We start from the raw sequence: 18,564 nt of genomic DNA, 5'->3' as shown, positions 1-18,564 counted from the left end.
GCTTGTAAATAATAGCCATCTACAGCTGCAGTGTGGAAAAGAAACAGCTTTCACTGCTCTGCAATTACCAGAATGATGGTTTGGCTAAAAAAGCTATGTGATTGCATTCTCCAGGTCTTTGGATAGACACCACTAAGGAACTGATGTATGTGGTTGAGTTTTTTAATACTGATTCCTTAAACGGTTTAAAAAAAAATTAAACTCGCGGTTTGTGCATGAGGGATGCTAAATCAGAGGAAAAGACGTTGACGTTGGCAAGTACACAGAAAGTGAATCACAAGTGACAGCAATGACATACAAATTTTAAACAAAAAAAAAAAAACGTTATAGTAAACTGTAATAATATTTCACTTTTCTTTTTTTTTTACTATACTTTCGATCAAGTAAATGTAGCCTTAGTGAGAATGAGACACTCCTTAAAAAACGTTTAAATAGCAGCTTAAGACTTACATAATAAGACTTAAGACATAATAAGGCTTAAGACTTACACAAATATAATGTTATCATATTTAGAAGTCGCTCCGTATCTTAAAGGGTTAGTTCACCCAAAAATGAATGGCTAATCTAAAATCTAAACTAACCCTTCAACAATCTGTAAGATAAATAGAAATTAATTAAACAAAATAAATAGCACCAAAAAATACAGTAATCATTCAGGACTATGGTGTGTGTATATCAAAGTTTTGTGGCACTACTATATGGTAACATAGTGCTTTTTCAAGAAGGTTAGAAAAGAGTAGTTACTTCCTAGAAGTGCAAGTTCTAGACTTTTCCATCCATTACACCCTCACAGACAGGTAAAACCATTGAAGACTGATATGTGATGATAATTATCTCTGCGCAATCTAAATAATTTTTTCTATAAATACCAAAACAAGAAGGGTGTATGCAAGTGTTTGCACTGCACTCTTGGTATGGAACATGGGTTTCAGACGTGTGGCGGGTCTCGAAACTAGCTGTTAGTATGGTTCAGTGTCACGCACATCCCTTTCGAGACCCTCCAGACGTCAGACCGATAGCTAGTACCGCACATGAGATCACATCTGCCCCTTTAACCATGCAGAAAACAGCACGTCAACAGCCCTCCTGCTCTGGGCGCATACAGGTTGTGTACTTTATTCCCAGGGCTGAATAAACATTTAGACCTCATCCAAGCGTGATTAAACGCTCTTACATAAACCAGCCATTTATACTCCCTTCTATCATAGAGAATAGAGCTTAGGTGTCAGAAAGAGGCATATAATCTCCAAGGCAGGAGAGTCAGACTGTTAAAGTGAAAGAAGAAGAGGGTGGGAGGAAGTCACATATGGGTTTAAGCCATCTCCATCTGCCTGCAGCTTTCTCCTAATGTGATTTATATTTAAGAAGGAGAGCCCGATGCTAATGCCCAACATTAAAATTATATTTGCTGACTGAGTAGCATTCGAAATCAGCTACACATAACCACAGGGTACTGTCACTTCGAGACGGTCATCTTGCTGCTGAAGGTACATACACTGCCATTTTTCACTTACGAGGTGTTTTATTCTCTTTCCATGTATTTTTAAAAGTGCACTTAGCAACTCTGTGTGACTGACACTGCAGTCGACTCAGAGTTATAGAGGCGTAGTATTATGCAAAGTGATAGTTTTTACACTGTATACAGGCACTATTCACAGTTAGGCGTGATTCATTTATACTGTGAGCAATAATAGCTTGGTTTCTGTGATAGAATGAATAGTTATCATTTGTGTCTTTTGTGTCATGATGGCCGCATGAGGCCAACCATTCAGTATTTAGGGTTAAAATTGTTTTAATTCAGAAATAGTCAATTCAAAGTTATAAGTCCTTTCTTTGACATTTCTTCAGGGAAGCTGGACTATTTAAATGGGAACATCCCAAACTAACAGCTATTTCAGAAAGTTTACAGCCCTTACATGGCTCGCACGGTTTGGCACGACATCAGAATGATGTCTGAGGTTAACTTACATGATACTAAGTGAAGGTAGAAAGCACATACCCTGGCTCAGAGGAAGAATATCCATTACATAAGCACTGGAGATTAAACTAGAGGCATCTGAACTATGCCAGAGCCCCGCAGAGTCAAAACGATGATAAAAGGGCACAAGAAAAAAGCTTTAAAGCATTGCGCTTTGCATAAATTACACAAATTTAGAATAAAAACAGTTTGGGTTTTGAAAGAACCGACTGTGCAGATGCAATCAAAATTATTTTCCTTTCAACGTGTCATATTTACTTAAACTTATAAACTTAAACTCACTACTGCAACTTTAGAGGAGTTCACGCAAATATCAAAATCATGGCATTACTTACTTTTATGTCATTCGAAAACTGTACAGCTTTATTTCTTCCGTGTAGCAGAAGAGAAGATATTTTGAAAAACTCTGTTTGTCCCAACAATAAAAATCATTGGGATCCAAAACAACACATTGACTTCCCCCACTGGCTTTCATGGTATAGACAAAAAGAGAAAAAGGTTTGGATTGAAGTTGGACTGAGGGTTATGACAAAAATGTTAATTTTTGGGTGAACAATCAATTTATCAGACAATTCCATGACTGACTGAAAATAGTGAAAGACAAACCAAAAAGGAAGGTAGGCAGACGGAGTGTGTCCTGATCAAAGTCTCACTGTTGAACGAGGAAGGAATGTCTCTGTGCAGTCCCCAGTGTTTCATCCACCCACGTGCTGCACCAAAACCCCCCCCCTCGACACATGGCACCCTGTCCTACACGTAAACACGCTCCATCTAATGCATACATGTCATTTCTCGATGCTCAATAATCGCATGAGAGGGGGAGTGAGATGAAAAGTGTGAGGGGAAGCCGTAACCAGGAGAAGTGACAGACATCTGTTGCTCCAGCTGAGCGCGAGCAAAAGAAAAAGAAGCAAATCCCCCGACACACATGCAATGCAATACGCTGACACTCAATAATCACTTTAGAGACTACGTGGGTGAGCAGATTTGGAATGTGAGAAGCACTGAAGAACATTGTAGACTAAATAAGAAAATCAGACCATCAGTATGCCATTCAAACAAGTTGCAAACTCATAGCATAGCAGTAGTTTTCCTATCCTTCCTTAATCAAGTCCACCGTGACAGTGTTAAAGTCACTGACCTCTGACCCGGGCATAACAGCAGCCGCACTTTGCCAGGACTTTCCGAAACAAGTGGTGGCAGGCGCAGCCCCGATGATGGTGGCCCCCCTTCATGGTCTACCCCAGTCGCTGACCACAAGATTAACAGGCATGGGCATGGCACATCACACGCGCACGTTCACGCCGGGGATATCCCTGCAATGGTAATTCCAAAGAGGCGTGGGGAAGAACCTCAAAACAAATCCCAAGAGGAGCGAAAGTCCTGCTAGTCTGTTAGGGAATCATACACCATCCAGATATCCAGTCTCGGGCTGTCACTGCACAAGACGAGTCAACAGCAGGCAAAAGAACAGCTCAGTCTCCCTGTTTTTCCTCCCTCCTGCTCTCACTGTCTGCTCAAATGACAGACTGTAAGACTGCCAGAGAGAGAGAGAGAGTGAGAGAGAGCGAGAGAAAGAGAGGGGGTGAGGGGGCGGAGTTAGCAGCTCGACTTGCTGGCTATTCCAGGATACAGCTCCCACTCCCCCTTTTATCCCCTTCGTCTTGCATTTACTCTTCTCAAAATTCTCTCTCTGCTCTCCATTCTACTCAAGCATCTGTCTTGGACTTTTTTAGCGCATAATTTTAGAGGATCTCTAATGGCTGGTCCTAATTCAAACCCTCATGAGTCATATCCAAGATAAACAAGGTGGAAAATAAATTCTAAATGTGAGCTTGACTGCCTGTGGTAATTTTCAGGAATACCAGGCTAATAGAGTATCTTCACAAATACGTCCACCCAGAGAGGCTTTGACAGACCTGCTGGGAGTGTTCTCTGTTTACCGTAAACAGAGTTATTGTCAGAATTCGAGAGCGTCGGGATGAAGATAGCTGCCGTTTGATTAGTTTTGAAAGTTACAGACCTGGGAAGTCAGGTGTGGTAAATCATGTTTCAAATAGTAATGTTTATAGGTTTAGATGACATGTTTCTTTGTTTATACATATTGTAGGCTTTGATTTAAGGTGTTGAGTGTAAGTTTGTAAGCATTGACTTACAATGTCATTTCAGTACAACCAATGTGGGATTGTTATTCAGGTAAAGCTGATCTAAGTGCTTTCCCTGCCAGACTTCACCAGTAGGACTGTGTGTATTTTATTGTTATTTAATGAGTGTGTTAGTAGAAAATGTGCCTCTGGGTGGGTCCACAGCGTGCGTTGATTATTACACACACAGATGCGCTGTAAACATTAAAGGATTACAGTGTAAAAGAATATTACTGTGTAGGCTACAAACATATAAAAAATGAATGATTGACAGTCATACTGTGTATCAGAATTAGCCTCGCGGACGGGCAGATCACTTTCTTCACTTGAGAAGCGTTTAGCTTTTCCGCCAACAAATTCTGCCATGCAAATAGTGACCCGCCATAGCACGAGCACAACTCGCTCTTAATGGAAATGGGAGATGGGACTCTAATTGGTTTATTGCACGTTACGCCCAGAAAACCCACATTACTTATTAAAAAATAGGGACAACCCATTTCGACTACGCGTTACTGTTCTAAGACTGACAGAAAATGAAAAGTTGCGTAAACCGCTGCTGAGAGTATAGTTTCTAGTTATATCAGTGTCGAAAATAGCAATTTTTGATTTTACGTTGGTTTTAGTACACAATGCAACTATAGAAGAATCAAGTTTTAAATAGGAAAAATATTGAAACTTTTTGGTCATTTTTGAATGTGATGCTAACGGTCTAATCAGAATCAACGATCTATGCTAAGCTACAGCTAAAAGTGGTACCGTCTGGATGGAGTGAAAAATGGTAAAACTGAAGGGGAGTTGAAAAAGAATGTCACGTTCTTTTAAACCATGAAAGTATATTGTACGAAAAATGTGAAATATAGAACAAAATTACCCAAAGAATGACCTCATTGTTTACTTATGTTTTGTCATTGTTTACCCTATTTCATTCCAAACATCTATGAAATATTCAACAGTTAGTACCAGAAAAGTGTCAGTGATTTGTCTATATACTCTAAGTCAATGGTCACCAAAACTGTTTGGTTTCTAACATTATTCAAAATATCTTCTGTGTTCAGAAGAAGAGAAAAAGTTGAAGTGCTGACAGAATTTTCATTTTTCTGTGAACTATCCCTTAAACAGTGTCAAGTGTGAAAAGCTCTATAAAGAGACAAGGCGTGTGTAAGCAAAATGTGTGTTGGAATGTGATGCTAATGGTGAAGACGAGCAGGAAATGGAGTGCAGGCCTCTTCTAGAGTACATGAGCAGCTGGGGATTTTGCTGAGTTTGTGTGTGTGTGTTGATGGAATTAGTTTCTCTCCAGAGCCCAATTACCCGGTGTATATTGCAGAAAAGCAGAGAGGCTCTGTATAAGTGCGATACAGCCAATAAGAATGGAGAATTCACTAAAGAACCCAACAAACATTTCCCCCACCAGGAAGATAAAACATCAGGACTGAGATGACCGCACAATGCATCAAAGTCAAACCACCTGTTTTGCATATAAAATAATTTACAGTTGAATCTGTCATTACAGGCACAAAATATATTGCATGGAAGTCAGTAAATACATTCCCATGCAATTCATCATTTTGGTTTCACTCATTTTTTGGCAACTTTAGTCAGACGTCAACAGTCCTTCCAGTTCTAAGCCAGATTATCAGACAATGTGACAGTAGATAGGCTTTGTTCAGCATTTTACATATTAATCAGACTAACATTGGCCTCAGCATTGTGTGCTTGCTTTGAAAGACAGAGATGACGTGTGACATACATTATTAATCCTTCAGTATTTGTTAACACATAATATCATATTTGGACAGACGGATGGAAACTCTTCTATTCAAAACCTGCTGTGGCTCCATTAAAAACCTGCACGTAAACAACTGTTTGCCCATCACTGTCATTCCCGTCACCTCAAAACGCCAACTCTCATTGCAAACCGATGACGTTACTTTGTTACCACAAAATTGCTGTCAGCCCCATAACACCTCCACCAGGTTGCAGTGTTGTAAACCGCAACACATCACGCTGTTGTCTGCCAGTGACGTGAATGGCACAGGATTTTACTCGCAATAACAAAGCTGCATTTTCTCTCTTATAATCTATAATCCAACTACAAACAGAACAAACTGTATTTTGATTTGGCTAAAAGGAATACAAATTAAATTGAAATTGAAAAAGCATTTTAAAAGCATGCCACATATCAAACAAGCGGTCCTTTCCGGTTTTTGTTCCTTCTCACTTCGATGCTTACCAAAGCAAGAGAACGGGAGCTGCATGGCTGGGACAATAAACATAGCTTGCATGGAGATGTTTGTATACGATCACGAGTTAGGTTTTCTCTCTTCCTCACTAACCAGTTTGCTTTCTCTCTTTGCAATACTTCAGGAAATTAGGCATGACAGGAGTGCAAATTTGGTTAAGCTGTTCTGAGAGTTTGTTGTGTTTGCTCTTCCAGATGAGATACAGCATGCTGTTTCTTTAAAAGGCACGCAAGTGAATCATTTTAGAGGCAGATACCTCCCTCAAAACCAACACAGTGTACAGCAACTGCCTAAACTGACAAAGGGGACAATGTAATCACCATATTAACATTTGCTGTGTATTTAATTTGTAAAAAGAAAAAAAATCTAATTTATATCTCAACCATGTGATCTTGTGATGTAAAACAAGGCTCACACTAAAAGTTTATGCTGTCAGTATGGATTGCATTAACATCTCTGATCAGTAGAGGGAGTGTATACTATATGCCTGGGTGAGTCTTTACCCCTCTAAAGAATCTTCTCTGTGATTTGTGGACACAGATCTGATAAAAGTATAAATTAAAAGTTAAATTCACTGCACTTTTATACTGTATATTATGCATTTGCAGCAAAACGTAATAATTGTTTTGTTAACATATCTTAATTATTCTACTAATTATATTTCATGAAAACACATCCTTGCTGAATAAAGTTTTAATTGCTTTAAAAAAAAAACAATAATAAAAATGTACTGTCCCCAACCTTTAGAACGGTAGTGTATATTACTAGAAAAGATGTACATTTTAAATACATGCTCTTTTTTTATTCATCAAAGAATCCTGAAATATTACATATTAAATATCCTGAAGTATTACAGGTTACAGAAAGTGTCTTAAATAGACAAACTGTAAAACCTGTCTTAAATAGATTATTATTTTGTTAAAACTTACAAGAATCTGAATGAAGAATCTGAAAGGCACTTTCCTATTCAAGCATACAACACAATTTCAGGGGTGTAATAAATAATGTTTGGCATTTGAATACTGTTATCCATCAGCACAGATACATCTTAGAATTCCATGGCAACAGGGTAAAAGAACCAAAGAAAGACTGTGAGATAAACAGTGCATTAAAACCCATACACATCTTTTTTTAACTTCTCTTTCCTCTGTTCTTCCCTAATCCTTTCTGGTTTCTATTTATTTACTCATTCTCCCCACTTCATTGCCTCAGTTTATGAGTCTGCCCCCCCACGTACACACTTTATTCAAACACACACAAACTCATCCACACTCATCCTCATACATACTGTATTCAAACATGAAACTATATACAATACAAAACCACTCATTTCATTCTACAACATTTCTCCCATCAATAATTCATCAGCAAAACAAATAGTCCTACTTCAAACTCACGCAAATTACGATGGGAGGCTCAAAAATAGTTTTGTCCAAGACTGCGTTTATCAATGTTCACTCACATTTAAGTGCATGAAATGAAAAATGGATTGACAAATAGCTTAAAGTAGTGTTGGCTCTGCTTGCCCACTCCCCTTCAACTTGTTTTTGCATATACTGATGATGATGATGGATTCTGGCGTTGCTCCCTGCATGCTAATTACACCAACAATGGTTCAAGGTCTAACAGCTTTGACAGTGACAGCAACAGTGAAAATGTTAGTAGTACAGGGTTCAAGGTCAGCAAGCTTATATATGCAATTATGCAATAACCAATACGGATGTCCCAGGTTAATTTACATGAACTAACCAGATGAAAATTAAGTAAAGTGACTTCTCATCCCCCTTCTCCAAGCCATTCTAAAGCATACTGTGCAGTGCTTTCGCCATACTGTGTTTTTATTGGGACGTTTAGACCTCTCGAATTCTCATTCTTTCTCTTTCTAAAAGCAGGAGCTCCAATTAAGGCCTGCATGAATAGGCAGCAGTGTGGGAGAACAGAGAGACAGCTGGCAGAAAGCCGGCTGGCTGCAGTGAGCTGGTGTTGTATGCTCTGCACTTTGTTTGCTGGTCTGTCTCCCAACCCAAGCCAAGAGATTGGCCAGGACTCTCACAAAAATATATACAAAAATGTGCACGCACACTCAATCACGTATTCAGATACAAGGGATATGCACCATTTAGAACTGAATTGAGAATTTCAATTTCAAATTAGTTTGCAACTGAGATTGTAAGATTGTAATACAAAGTGGAATTTAAAAGTAATGATATTCAGAAATTCATTCGTATAACTGTTATTCATATATTCAAGTGTTTTTAAGTTCACTTTCAGTATTATTACCCATAAACACAATATCATACATCATATCATTCCATTGAAGGTATTTTCAGAAACATTAGATAATACTAATAATAAACCTTTGAATTATAAATTACTGTTTGTATAAATTGTCATATATATTACTTTAACCATTACTCAATTAATAAATAAATGTAATTAAATTTTACACAAAATAAAGTTTTCTAGTAAGAACATTTTTATATAAATATTTTTTATTCAGCAAGGATACATTATGTAATTTTACAATAGATTCTATTTCAAATAAATGCTGTTCTTTTGAACAAACTATTTATAAAATAATCTTAAATTATTGGAAAATGTGTGCAAATTTCTAATTGTAATAATGTTTCACAATATTACCTTTTTTATTATATTGTTGATCGCATAAATGCAGCCTTAATGGGCTTAAGAAATATCTTTTAAAAAAATCTTAGCAGCCCCAAAATGTTCTTATCTAAAATGGAGCCAACAATACAGCTTAATTCAACAAATTCAATGTCTTGTTATTCCAATTCAACATCATGTGGGATGTGGTGAATGAAATGGACTGAAAAGGAGACACAAATTCACATTTAAACATGTCCTTCATAGATATACATACATACTGTCAACTGTACTGTACAGAATGATGGGAAAAATATCCCACAATCCCTCTCACCATAACTCCCCATATTTGTATACTGTACTTAAATAGATGCACCTCAGCTGAATACTCCTCACCAGATCCTATAAATCTAGCTGCTAAGATGTCCTGAGGAGGATTTTCAGGATTTTCAAAGATTAGTGATGAGATATTTAAACATATAGGTTTATCCAACGTAAACACAATCCTTCTTACCATCTAGACATGCAACAGTCCATTCAACCACAAATTAAGGCAGAGGTTACGTAAGGCATATCTGTTTTAAATTACAGTACACACAGACTTCAAACTCTGCTACCATTTCCATATAAAGTCTCCTCTTACATCTTATTCCAATGACTAGAACAGCATGCATTTCCTTTCGGTCCTTTATCTCATCCTGGGATTTCTGTTCATAAAACATTACAGTGTGGAAAGGCCATCTGTGGACCAGTTTTGTTCCCTGATACATAAAGAAGCAGATCATTAGATCTGATCTCCGCAGACCACTGTCTCTGTCTGCATGAATGTTGTTCTCTCAAACCCTGTAGCCAAAAGGACAATGACTCAATGTCAGTCTATCCTTTTCGCATCTTCAGATCAAAGACTATCTCCCCAGAGCGCTGTTCATCTTGAGGACTTGGCTTATGCATTTGGGAGAAGGTGTAGCAACCTCTGCTCTGATTAACGACCAACAAAGCAACAGTTAGCACCAAAGAGGCAAAACAAAACAGACCAACGTCCACCACATGACCCATCTGATTCCCAAACCCCATCCTAAACCATAGATCTTTCAACAACGTAATACATTTCACCCAACAGTAACCATATATCAACATCCAGTGGATAAACACAACACCAAGAAATATACAAACAGCCCTACAGCTTTACAATGTTCCTGACACAAGCTTAAACTGTTCTAGGAGCTGATTGAGAGGATGATGGCTGATGGTGATGGTGTGAAGGTTTGGCTTCTGGCCTAGAGGCCAGCAGTTTATCAATGTATCTCCCGAAATGTCTAATCCTGTCATTTCCACTTAATTTTCTGTGGGGTGTGGCAAATCCTTTCTCATAAATTTAAAGGATGTTGCTACTTCAGTTCAGAAGTCTGGAAGTTAGGTTGGATAACAGGCACACACTGTAGCAATAAATGTCAATGTTTATGTTCTAATAAAGGTTTGACATGCTTTAAATGTGCTCAATAAAACATATAGACGTGAAAACACACACACACACACACACTGGGAAAGCCTGAGGCAACCACCACCAATTTTCCCCAGTGTGGCAGTGCAGCTCCAAAGCTGTGGTAACAAAGGACCTTTTAAGGTTGGAACTTGCTTAGCCTATGGGTCTCTTGGGAATTCTGACTCCACATTCCCCCAGCTGTGTGTTGTTGTTTTTTTTAGTCTAAAGAATATGTGGAAAGGGGGTCTTTATAATGGGCCAACTTATGAATGGATGAACATTTCTTGCAGAACAAACCATATATAGAGGACTTTTGAGATACGCTGTTACATAATGTTTTATGTCAAATCAGCACCCAAAAAAATCTTTGTTTGCACAGCAGGCATCTTCTGCTGCAGTGATGAAAGCATGACTATTTTCTGAATGCAAGAGAAAGATACATCAGCAAAACATGTCAGAGCCACACAGCTTTGCTGTAACTAAATAATGAATGAAGAAAATGAATAAAATAATTATGAACAAAAAATACTGCACAAGTTATGAGACTCAGCCATAAATTCGCATGAACCACTAAAAAAAAAAATGCAAAAATTACAAACAACAAATAATTCTCAGTGCCCTGCAATATATTTCTCCACATGAAAGATTTTAAGCAAATATATCTGGGATCTGATTATGTCAATCCCACTACCTGAGGTCATAGGCCCAGGAAACATGTATGAGCCAATCATCTTGCCCTTACTGCTTCCTTTTGTTACAGATTTCCAGCATTCAATCACACAAAAGAAAATAATCTAAGGGCATCCATATCGCTTTTAACATTTGTGTCATCATCCACAGTCAACTCTGTTATAAAAGAGCTACATGACGTGCTTAAAGACTCTTAGAGTGAAAAGTGAAGCTTGAAGATTTAGTGAAGACTTGAGGGCTTCTATCCAATGAAATGTCCTGAATGGACTGCCGGACATAAGCTTTTGGTAAGGAAGAAAAAAAAATGGGTGAATGTGTGCAAGCTACACGTCTGTATGTGATTTAGTGAATGCTGGCACTGTCCCGTGATTCCACTGAAGCTGCTAAACGGCATCTTGTTTCTAATCTTTAACAGATGGGTGATCTCCTGTACCTCCAGCTCTTCTAGTACTGCAGGGGCCTCTTTAGCCATAGACAAAGCAAGGAATGGAAATTTCACTTTGAGCCCTTCAGATCTTATTGATGGGGAACTGAAGAGTATTAACTTGAAGAGACAACATGTTACAGAATGACTAAAGCTCTTCTGAGAACTTATTTGGTTAAACAGACTGCTATTAAAGCAACAGTTGACCGAAAAATAAAAAACTGTGTCATTGTTAACTCACCTTCATGCCGTTCCAAATCTACTAGAATTTCTTCTGTGAAATACAAAAGGAGACAAATTAACATTTTCCATTTGCTATTTTCAAGAGGATTCAATTGAATGTTCTGAAGCCTTTAATGAATATATATGAATGAGAAACATGTGTGAAGGTATATATGTAATTATGGATGGCAGAAGGTGAATTCATTTCCAGGCAATTTTCATATCTTTTTTTCTTTGGTATGTTTGTGAGAGAAAAATATTTAAACAAATAATACTTTTGATTTGAATCTTGTGAATTAATCAGAGAGCAAAACCAGTCTGAATGACTCACTGATTCAATTGGACTGGACTGATCTGGATTGTTATCATAAGTAGATCATAGAGACCATTAGTGCGAATTGCTTTCTATGATCTACTTAGGTATATGATGCTTTTGGGAAACACAGCTCTGGTTACTTAATTCATTTTGGTCAAGTGATAGAGATACAGCATAGTGAACGGTTCACTGGAAGACAACATTGTCAGTGAATAGTGTGTTCTGCAACTACTGTACAGCTGCAGAAGCACATTATGGATTACTTGTGACACATAATGGTGCTTTTATATCCTTTTTTGAAGCTTGAAAGCTATAGTCCTCATTCAGTGTGCTCTTCAGAACTTCTCTTGTGCTCAAAGACTGTTATAAAGGTTTACAATGACATAGTGGTGACTAAAAAACATGCAAAAGAGTTTTCATTTTGGGGTCAACTGTCCTATTGAGAAGCAGTAATTTTTGTCATCGCTTTTGAATTTTGCTTTGGAATTTTTGTTCTCATTCAAGGCACTGAAGTAAACAAAATGAGCAAACTTGCATAAGAAAGCAACCCTGATTAAATGGGCACCGGTGCTTACACGTGGTATGTCTTAAACTAATATTTAGAAGCTACAGCTTTGACACTTCAATTCTTCTAAGCAGTCTCATTTGCAACAAACATCCTAGGGCTCCTTGCTTTCCTATACACGACATGTCAAAGACCTCGGGTTTTCATTACGAAGCTCTTTTTTTGTGGCGAAGAACTCAATTTAATGCGTTTAATTCCAAATGATAATAGCTAAAACAACTAGTGCATTTTCCTGACATTGGTCAAAGGCAAGGCAGTTACGGTCTCCCATCTGGAAGCTGTTCAGAGCAGCTTTTTCATCCAGTTTTCGTCATGGAAGATTAGCGAAGACTGTTTCCTCTCTACAGCTTGATTAAATAAGTTTGATTATCAGTTCAGGCAGTAGTTACAGGGCGTGGTTCATTAACCACCTGCTTAGACCTGTGACAGAGCCGATCTGATAACAGCTGTTACCTGAACTATCTACACCCAACACAAACTCACTCACAGCCAAAATACATCATTAGCCTTATTTACCCTTTCATACTTCATTGTTGGACTGCAATTAAAATAATAATAAATACAAAAAAGTGGCATTTTTGTGCTGTAATTGCATCCAGCTGTAAACAAATATATCACACGAGCAGACCGTGCTCACATTCACCACACCAGTCAACATATTTAAACAAAACAATCTATGTGTAACTTACATGTCTGAATAACAAGAGTATTGAACGAAGCAAAACAAGGATCGATTGTTGCACATCTTCAAGCAAAACACATTCCTGGCGTTTATTTGCTGAATGTAGCGGTGTGTTCGAATGAATATGTTGAACGAACGATTCAATGACTCCCTCATGACAGTTGTTTCGTTTCTAAATGAAATCAGTTTGTTTGAAGAATCGTTTGAATGATTCAGTGAGTCACTCATAATACACAGTTACTTGTCACCACCTACTGGTGTTGTTGTTAAAGTCTGGTTATAAGAAAATGTAAAATGCACAGTTAAACTATGTGAAGTATGTACGTATGGTTTACCTACTTTAATAAGGTAAAACTTGTTGTTAGACGTGAAAAAGAAACAACCAAACAGGTAGCCCAGTCCCACCCCTATGCTATAGGTTTAGCCACTGATGCTAATATACTGCTAATGGAATGGTCAAACAAACAAACAGATGAATGTTTTAATAAAGCCACAGTGGTTACCCTTTTCAGGGAAAGCAAACTATGGCCTTTAAATCTTAGGTGAAGCTATTTTCAGCTCATGCTGAAACCATTATAATTCCATGTGAGCACCCAAAACATGCTGATAGTGTTAACTGCACTTGTAAATATTTGGCAAACCCTAAATACTGTAGGCCAGAATGTTTGTTTGTACTGCGGGTTGAGTGTAGCAGAAAGAAATCTTTTTCAGCCCATAATAAGGATATCACTCTGTCATTAAGCATATTGTGCAGATCAAAACAACTCCTGATATCACATGTTGCAGAATTGAGGCGTAGTTCAAACAGAAATGATAGCTGCTTTAAACAGGAACATGGCCTTACATCAACATCAACACTGACATACACTCCTTCGTTACTGAAGGTCAAGACTGCACCAAGTCATTCTTCAAACTCCATGTTTTATTTTTTTGGTTTTGTTTTTTACATGTGTTCCACATCCATCACATTGGAGTTGATCACTGACAACTCTTGTTGTGGATGTTTAACCTGCTAATAGTCAAGTCAAGCAACATTTGACCAAATATGGCTGTTGTGTCTTACTTGCTCTGTCTCTTCTTCGTACTCTTTCCAGGCTGTCCCGAGACATATCATCCCAATTCAGTCCCTCTGTGTCCCATGGGCGTTGTTTTCCTGTTTTCTGTTCCTGTGTCACACTCAGGTGCTCAATACCCTCCGAGTTCTATGACCAAAGATGGACAGTCACAAATTATACTTAAAATGTGCCTTTTCAGCTGTAAAAACAGCTTTCAAAAACTTTCATGATGGAAGATTTGAAATTACATTTGTTTTATGATATTTGTAACCCTGTGAAATCCAGTATCAAAAGCTAATTATGAGATAAGCATCAAAGTTTCATTTCCAATTAATTAAACTATGATTTTAATGTTTGACATGGCATTACTCAGTCAGGATTAAATGTATCAAGGTTACATTTTCTCATAATAGACTTTACCTTTTGATTTTAGAAAAGAAAAGAATGACTGAGCTGAGTATTCACAGCCAGGGTCATATTTATTTAATTATTTAATTATTAGATTTTTTTATTTAATATTTGAATAAACACAATGGATAAATTGTGTTTATCTATATTTTTATTTATATTAAACTGTAATATATTTTGAAAAGTAATTTATTCCTTTGCAAAAAATTTCAGCAGTCTTTACTTCAGTCTTCTGTGTCACATAATTCTTCTAAATCATTCTAATGTGCTGATTTGGTGTCATTTTTGATTAATTGAATGCATCCTTTGCTGGTTATAAATATTACTTTCTTACTGACCCCAGATGTTTAAATGGTTTGAATGTGTCTGCCCTTTAATTCATTATAAATTTATGTTTTAGTGCTTTTCTCTTTGCCCTGCCTTGGTTGAGACATATCAAATTCTGTAGACTGCCAATAAAGATTTAAGAGAAAATATTTAAGAGATCAAAAGGTTGACTTTAACTGCAGGATAATATTTTCATGATAATACTTTGGGAATTCTTTATCCAATAGACTAATAGTGAACTAGGACATTTTTTTATGTATGTCACATTTACTTTTATGTTCTTAGCAGAAGGTTTCCTACCATCTAGTCTTAACATTCCTCACACAAATGTTTTTCTCCTCAGACTTTATTTTGGCAAGGGCAATGGAACTAAAAATGCTAAAGAGTGGTATTTGAACTGTGTGTGTGTGTATATATACTTATATATATATATATATATATATATATATATATATATATATATATATATATATATATATATATATATATATACACTGTGTGTATGTGTGTGTGTGTGTGTGTGTGTGTGTGTGTGTGTGTGTGTAGTGTTAATAGATTTTAGTTAACGGGTAAAATTATATTCTATTTTTTTCTTATGATGTCTTACAGTCTGAGCGACAGGTTCATCAGAGTGGTTTTAAAAAAAAAATTACATGATTCAGAAAAAAAATACTGTCTTAAAGAACAGTAAACGGCCAAAACCTACAGCTTGACAGCTATTTTGAGAAGATGGCATGCAAGTGTTTGTTTAAGAGGAGATGTCTTAATCAGCAGTAGTTTCCTGTGCCTGTAAGTGCTCTAAATTCCTCCTAAACACCCATGAGAGTGTCTTTGGTGTGTCACTGCAACCCGTCACAGCATTCTTGCATAGCTTTCCTCTGAAATGCTTCTGTCACTCTCTGACTGACTTCATTGTTTATCCCTCAATTCTTTTCCTATCAGTGATGTATTCCTCGTTTGATAGATGCCATTGTTATGACATGATTTTAAACATGGATGTTCACAAACAAAGGGTCATTTAATCCTTCTATCAACTGTTTTTCTGAAGCTGTACACAAGTACAGAGGAAACGCACATTTCAAATTTCAAGTTCATCTGTCATTTCTTTTCCTCAAATTTACACAATCTGGAGCGGGACTCCAAATAGTTCCTTTTATAAATAGGCACACGTTAATTACAGAACTCAAGCCAGTTAGACTGGATGACTGACAATAAGCTTATCCTTCATGCATCTTTTTCTGATTTCACTGGCTGTTAATCTTAATCATCTCTGAAAAAAACAACAGGAACTGCTCAGTGAATTATGATTACGACGATGCTAAGTTACAGTAAATTAAAAAAGCATGACAGTTGTTCTCCAAACACGAAAAACCAGCTGCCGTTCATTATTTAAATCTTGCTTACTTATATGAAAGCAAATGCTACTTAAAATAAAACCTAAAGCCTCTCAAATCACAAAATGCAAAATTAGGACAGATATTATTGTGCAATAGTCACATGTGTGTTGCATTAACATTGTTCAGCAACTAAGCACAAATGTGAAAGGCCACAGAAGTCACTCACCCACTTCTGATTGGGTATCGCCAGAGATGTCAGCATATCCGCCATAGCGCCCAAAATCTGGTCGGTTCGTCCCTGGTTCTTTGGTAGAGACTTCATATTCCAGCAGCCTCTGTCTATGTGAATCTTCTTGTCGCTATTTCCTCCCTCTTTCAAATTCCCGTTTCTTATGGTTTGTCGTGCCAGAGCTTTGATTCGCAGCCCAGCTCCAATTTTCTATGATCCTCTGGAACGCTCTTGCACATAAATAATGAATTATGGAGAAGGCTGGTCTGTTTTTGTTTAGTTTAAAGCGGACGAGAGGATCCTGCTGCCCAAACTAAAGCGTCTTCTCTGACTCCTGTCCTTCACACAGGTGGGAAGGTCTTGCTGTGGGTCTCAGTCAGGCCTCTCTCCCCCCTCCCCCTAAAACCGGGGGTTGTTCCTGAGAGAGGGTTAACCACACCACAGTAAACCATCAAGATAGCTTTCTGTTCTTTCTCTTTTCCTTTCCTTTCCTTTGAGAAAAGTAACTTGTTTTTGCAAGTTCCTTGGCTTTTGGGACCTTTTGTGAACAGAACATCTAACCACTCGTGAGTCAGCCTTACTGGATTGTCATTGGCTGCGTTCATCTACCACCCCTTCAGCCGACTCCTCTCCAACCTCTCTACATCAATTTCATCTTCCATTGTGCCTCCCTTGCACAACACCACACTGATTCTTAGAACAATCCTCAAGTTTCTGTCCTCCTCCTCTATCTCCTACTTTTTCGTCCTCCTCCTTTTCTTCGTGTACTTTCACCATCATTCTCTCTTCTTGTTTCCTATCCAGGCTGAATGGATGACACATGGCTTTTGGCATGGTGCAAGCATAAAAAGCAGCAAATAACCCAAATAAGGCAGCTGTGCTGGGCTCAGGGCACTGACACAGAAGCTGTCAGATATAATTCATAATGGCTGCCCACTTTAAAACTTACAACAAAAGCTTGAGGAGGAGGAGGCTGCCATAAATTTCTAAACATGAGTCTAATTTCTCAACTTTTTTTCCTAATCAGTTTAGAAATTAATATTTTTATTCAGCAAATATGCAGTTAATTGTTTTAATGGGACAGTAAAGACTTTGATACAATAAATAATATATTCTGATAATTAAATTAAAATAACTGATGTGCTGATAAAAATAAGCATATTAGAATGATTTCTGTGGATAAATGAGCCTAAACAATAAATTACATTTTGTAATATATTAAAATAGTAAACAGTTTATCATAAAATAAAAACAATGATATTGCTTTTTTTAAATATTATTTGTATTAAGTAAATGCAGTGTTTATGAGACTTCTTAAAAAAAATCATACTCCAAGTGACTTTGGATAAAAGCATCTGCTAAATGATTAATTGTAAATGTAATTGTCATTAATATTATTAAAGGCACATTTTAAAAAAAAACAATACTGTTAACAAAAGCTAAACTGAAAACATAAAATAAAATGAAGCAAGCAGCATAAAAAACAAACAACAAAATGTTAAAAGCAATTAAACTTAAAGGGGAAAACTAAACTAAAATACATTTAAATTAATTTATTCAAATGAATTTTGGATACACAGTATAAAATTTAAAGCCCTTTCAAATCCACTTTGTTAGAAGTGACAATTTTCAATAGCCACGGCTTTTAACATCTTTAGATATACTGTGGCAGCCCTGAAATACTACTATTTAAAAACTAAATATATATATTAAAAAAAAAAGAGAGAGAAACAAACGAACTTTTTTCCCCATAGAGTAGCTCATGTGTTGTGCTAGAAATCATTCTTCCAATTAACCCAACATAAAAAAGGCTATTTGCTAGATCTTTTGTTTACTGTTCGAGTCCCTTGCTTATTT

At 37.1% G+C, this 18,564-nt stretch overlaps 1 protein-coding gene across 4 annotated transcripts in view; it reads right to left on the bottom strand.

Annotated features, from left to right (window-relative positions):
- The window catches only part of arhgef25a (Rho guanine nucleotide exchange factor (GEF) 25a), a 58,425-nt gene extending 41,199 nt beyond the window's left edge, over window positions 1-17,226 (bottom strand). Inside the window, exons 1-3 of one of the 4 annotated variants that reach the window (XM_043225026.1) lie at window positions 16,705-17,226; window positions 14,415-14,553; window positions 11,808-11,840 (exon numbers count right to left, since the gene is read on the bottom strand). In XM_043225026.1, coding sequence (XP_043080961.1) covers window positions 11,808-11,840; window positions 14,415-14,553; window positions 16,705-16,800 — 268 coding nt within the window. In that variant the 5' untranslated portion in view covers window positions 16,801-17,226. Of the gene's footprint in view, window positions 1-3,119; window positions 3,512-11,807; window positions 11,841-14,414; window positions 14,554-16,704 lie in introns of those variants that run through there. The other 3 variants (XM_043225029.1, XM_043225027.1, XM_043225028.1) reach the window with 3 other exon arrangements.
- Window positions 17,227-18,564: the final 1,338 nt, after the last annotated feature.

Source organism: Puntigrus tetrazona, chromosome 23, assembly GCF_018831695.1.
Source record: "Puntigrus tetrazona isolate hp1 chromosome 23, ASM1883169v1, whole genome shotgun sequence".
NCBI classification, from domain to species: domain Eukaryota; kingdom Metazoa; phylum Chordata; class Actinopteri; order Cypriniformes; family Cyprinidae; genus Puntigrus; species Puntigrus tetrazona.
This window is presented reverse-complemented; position numbering and strand designations above follow the sequence as displayed.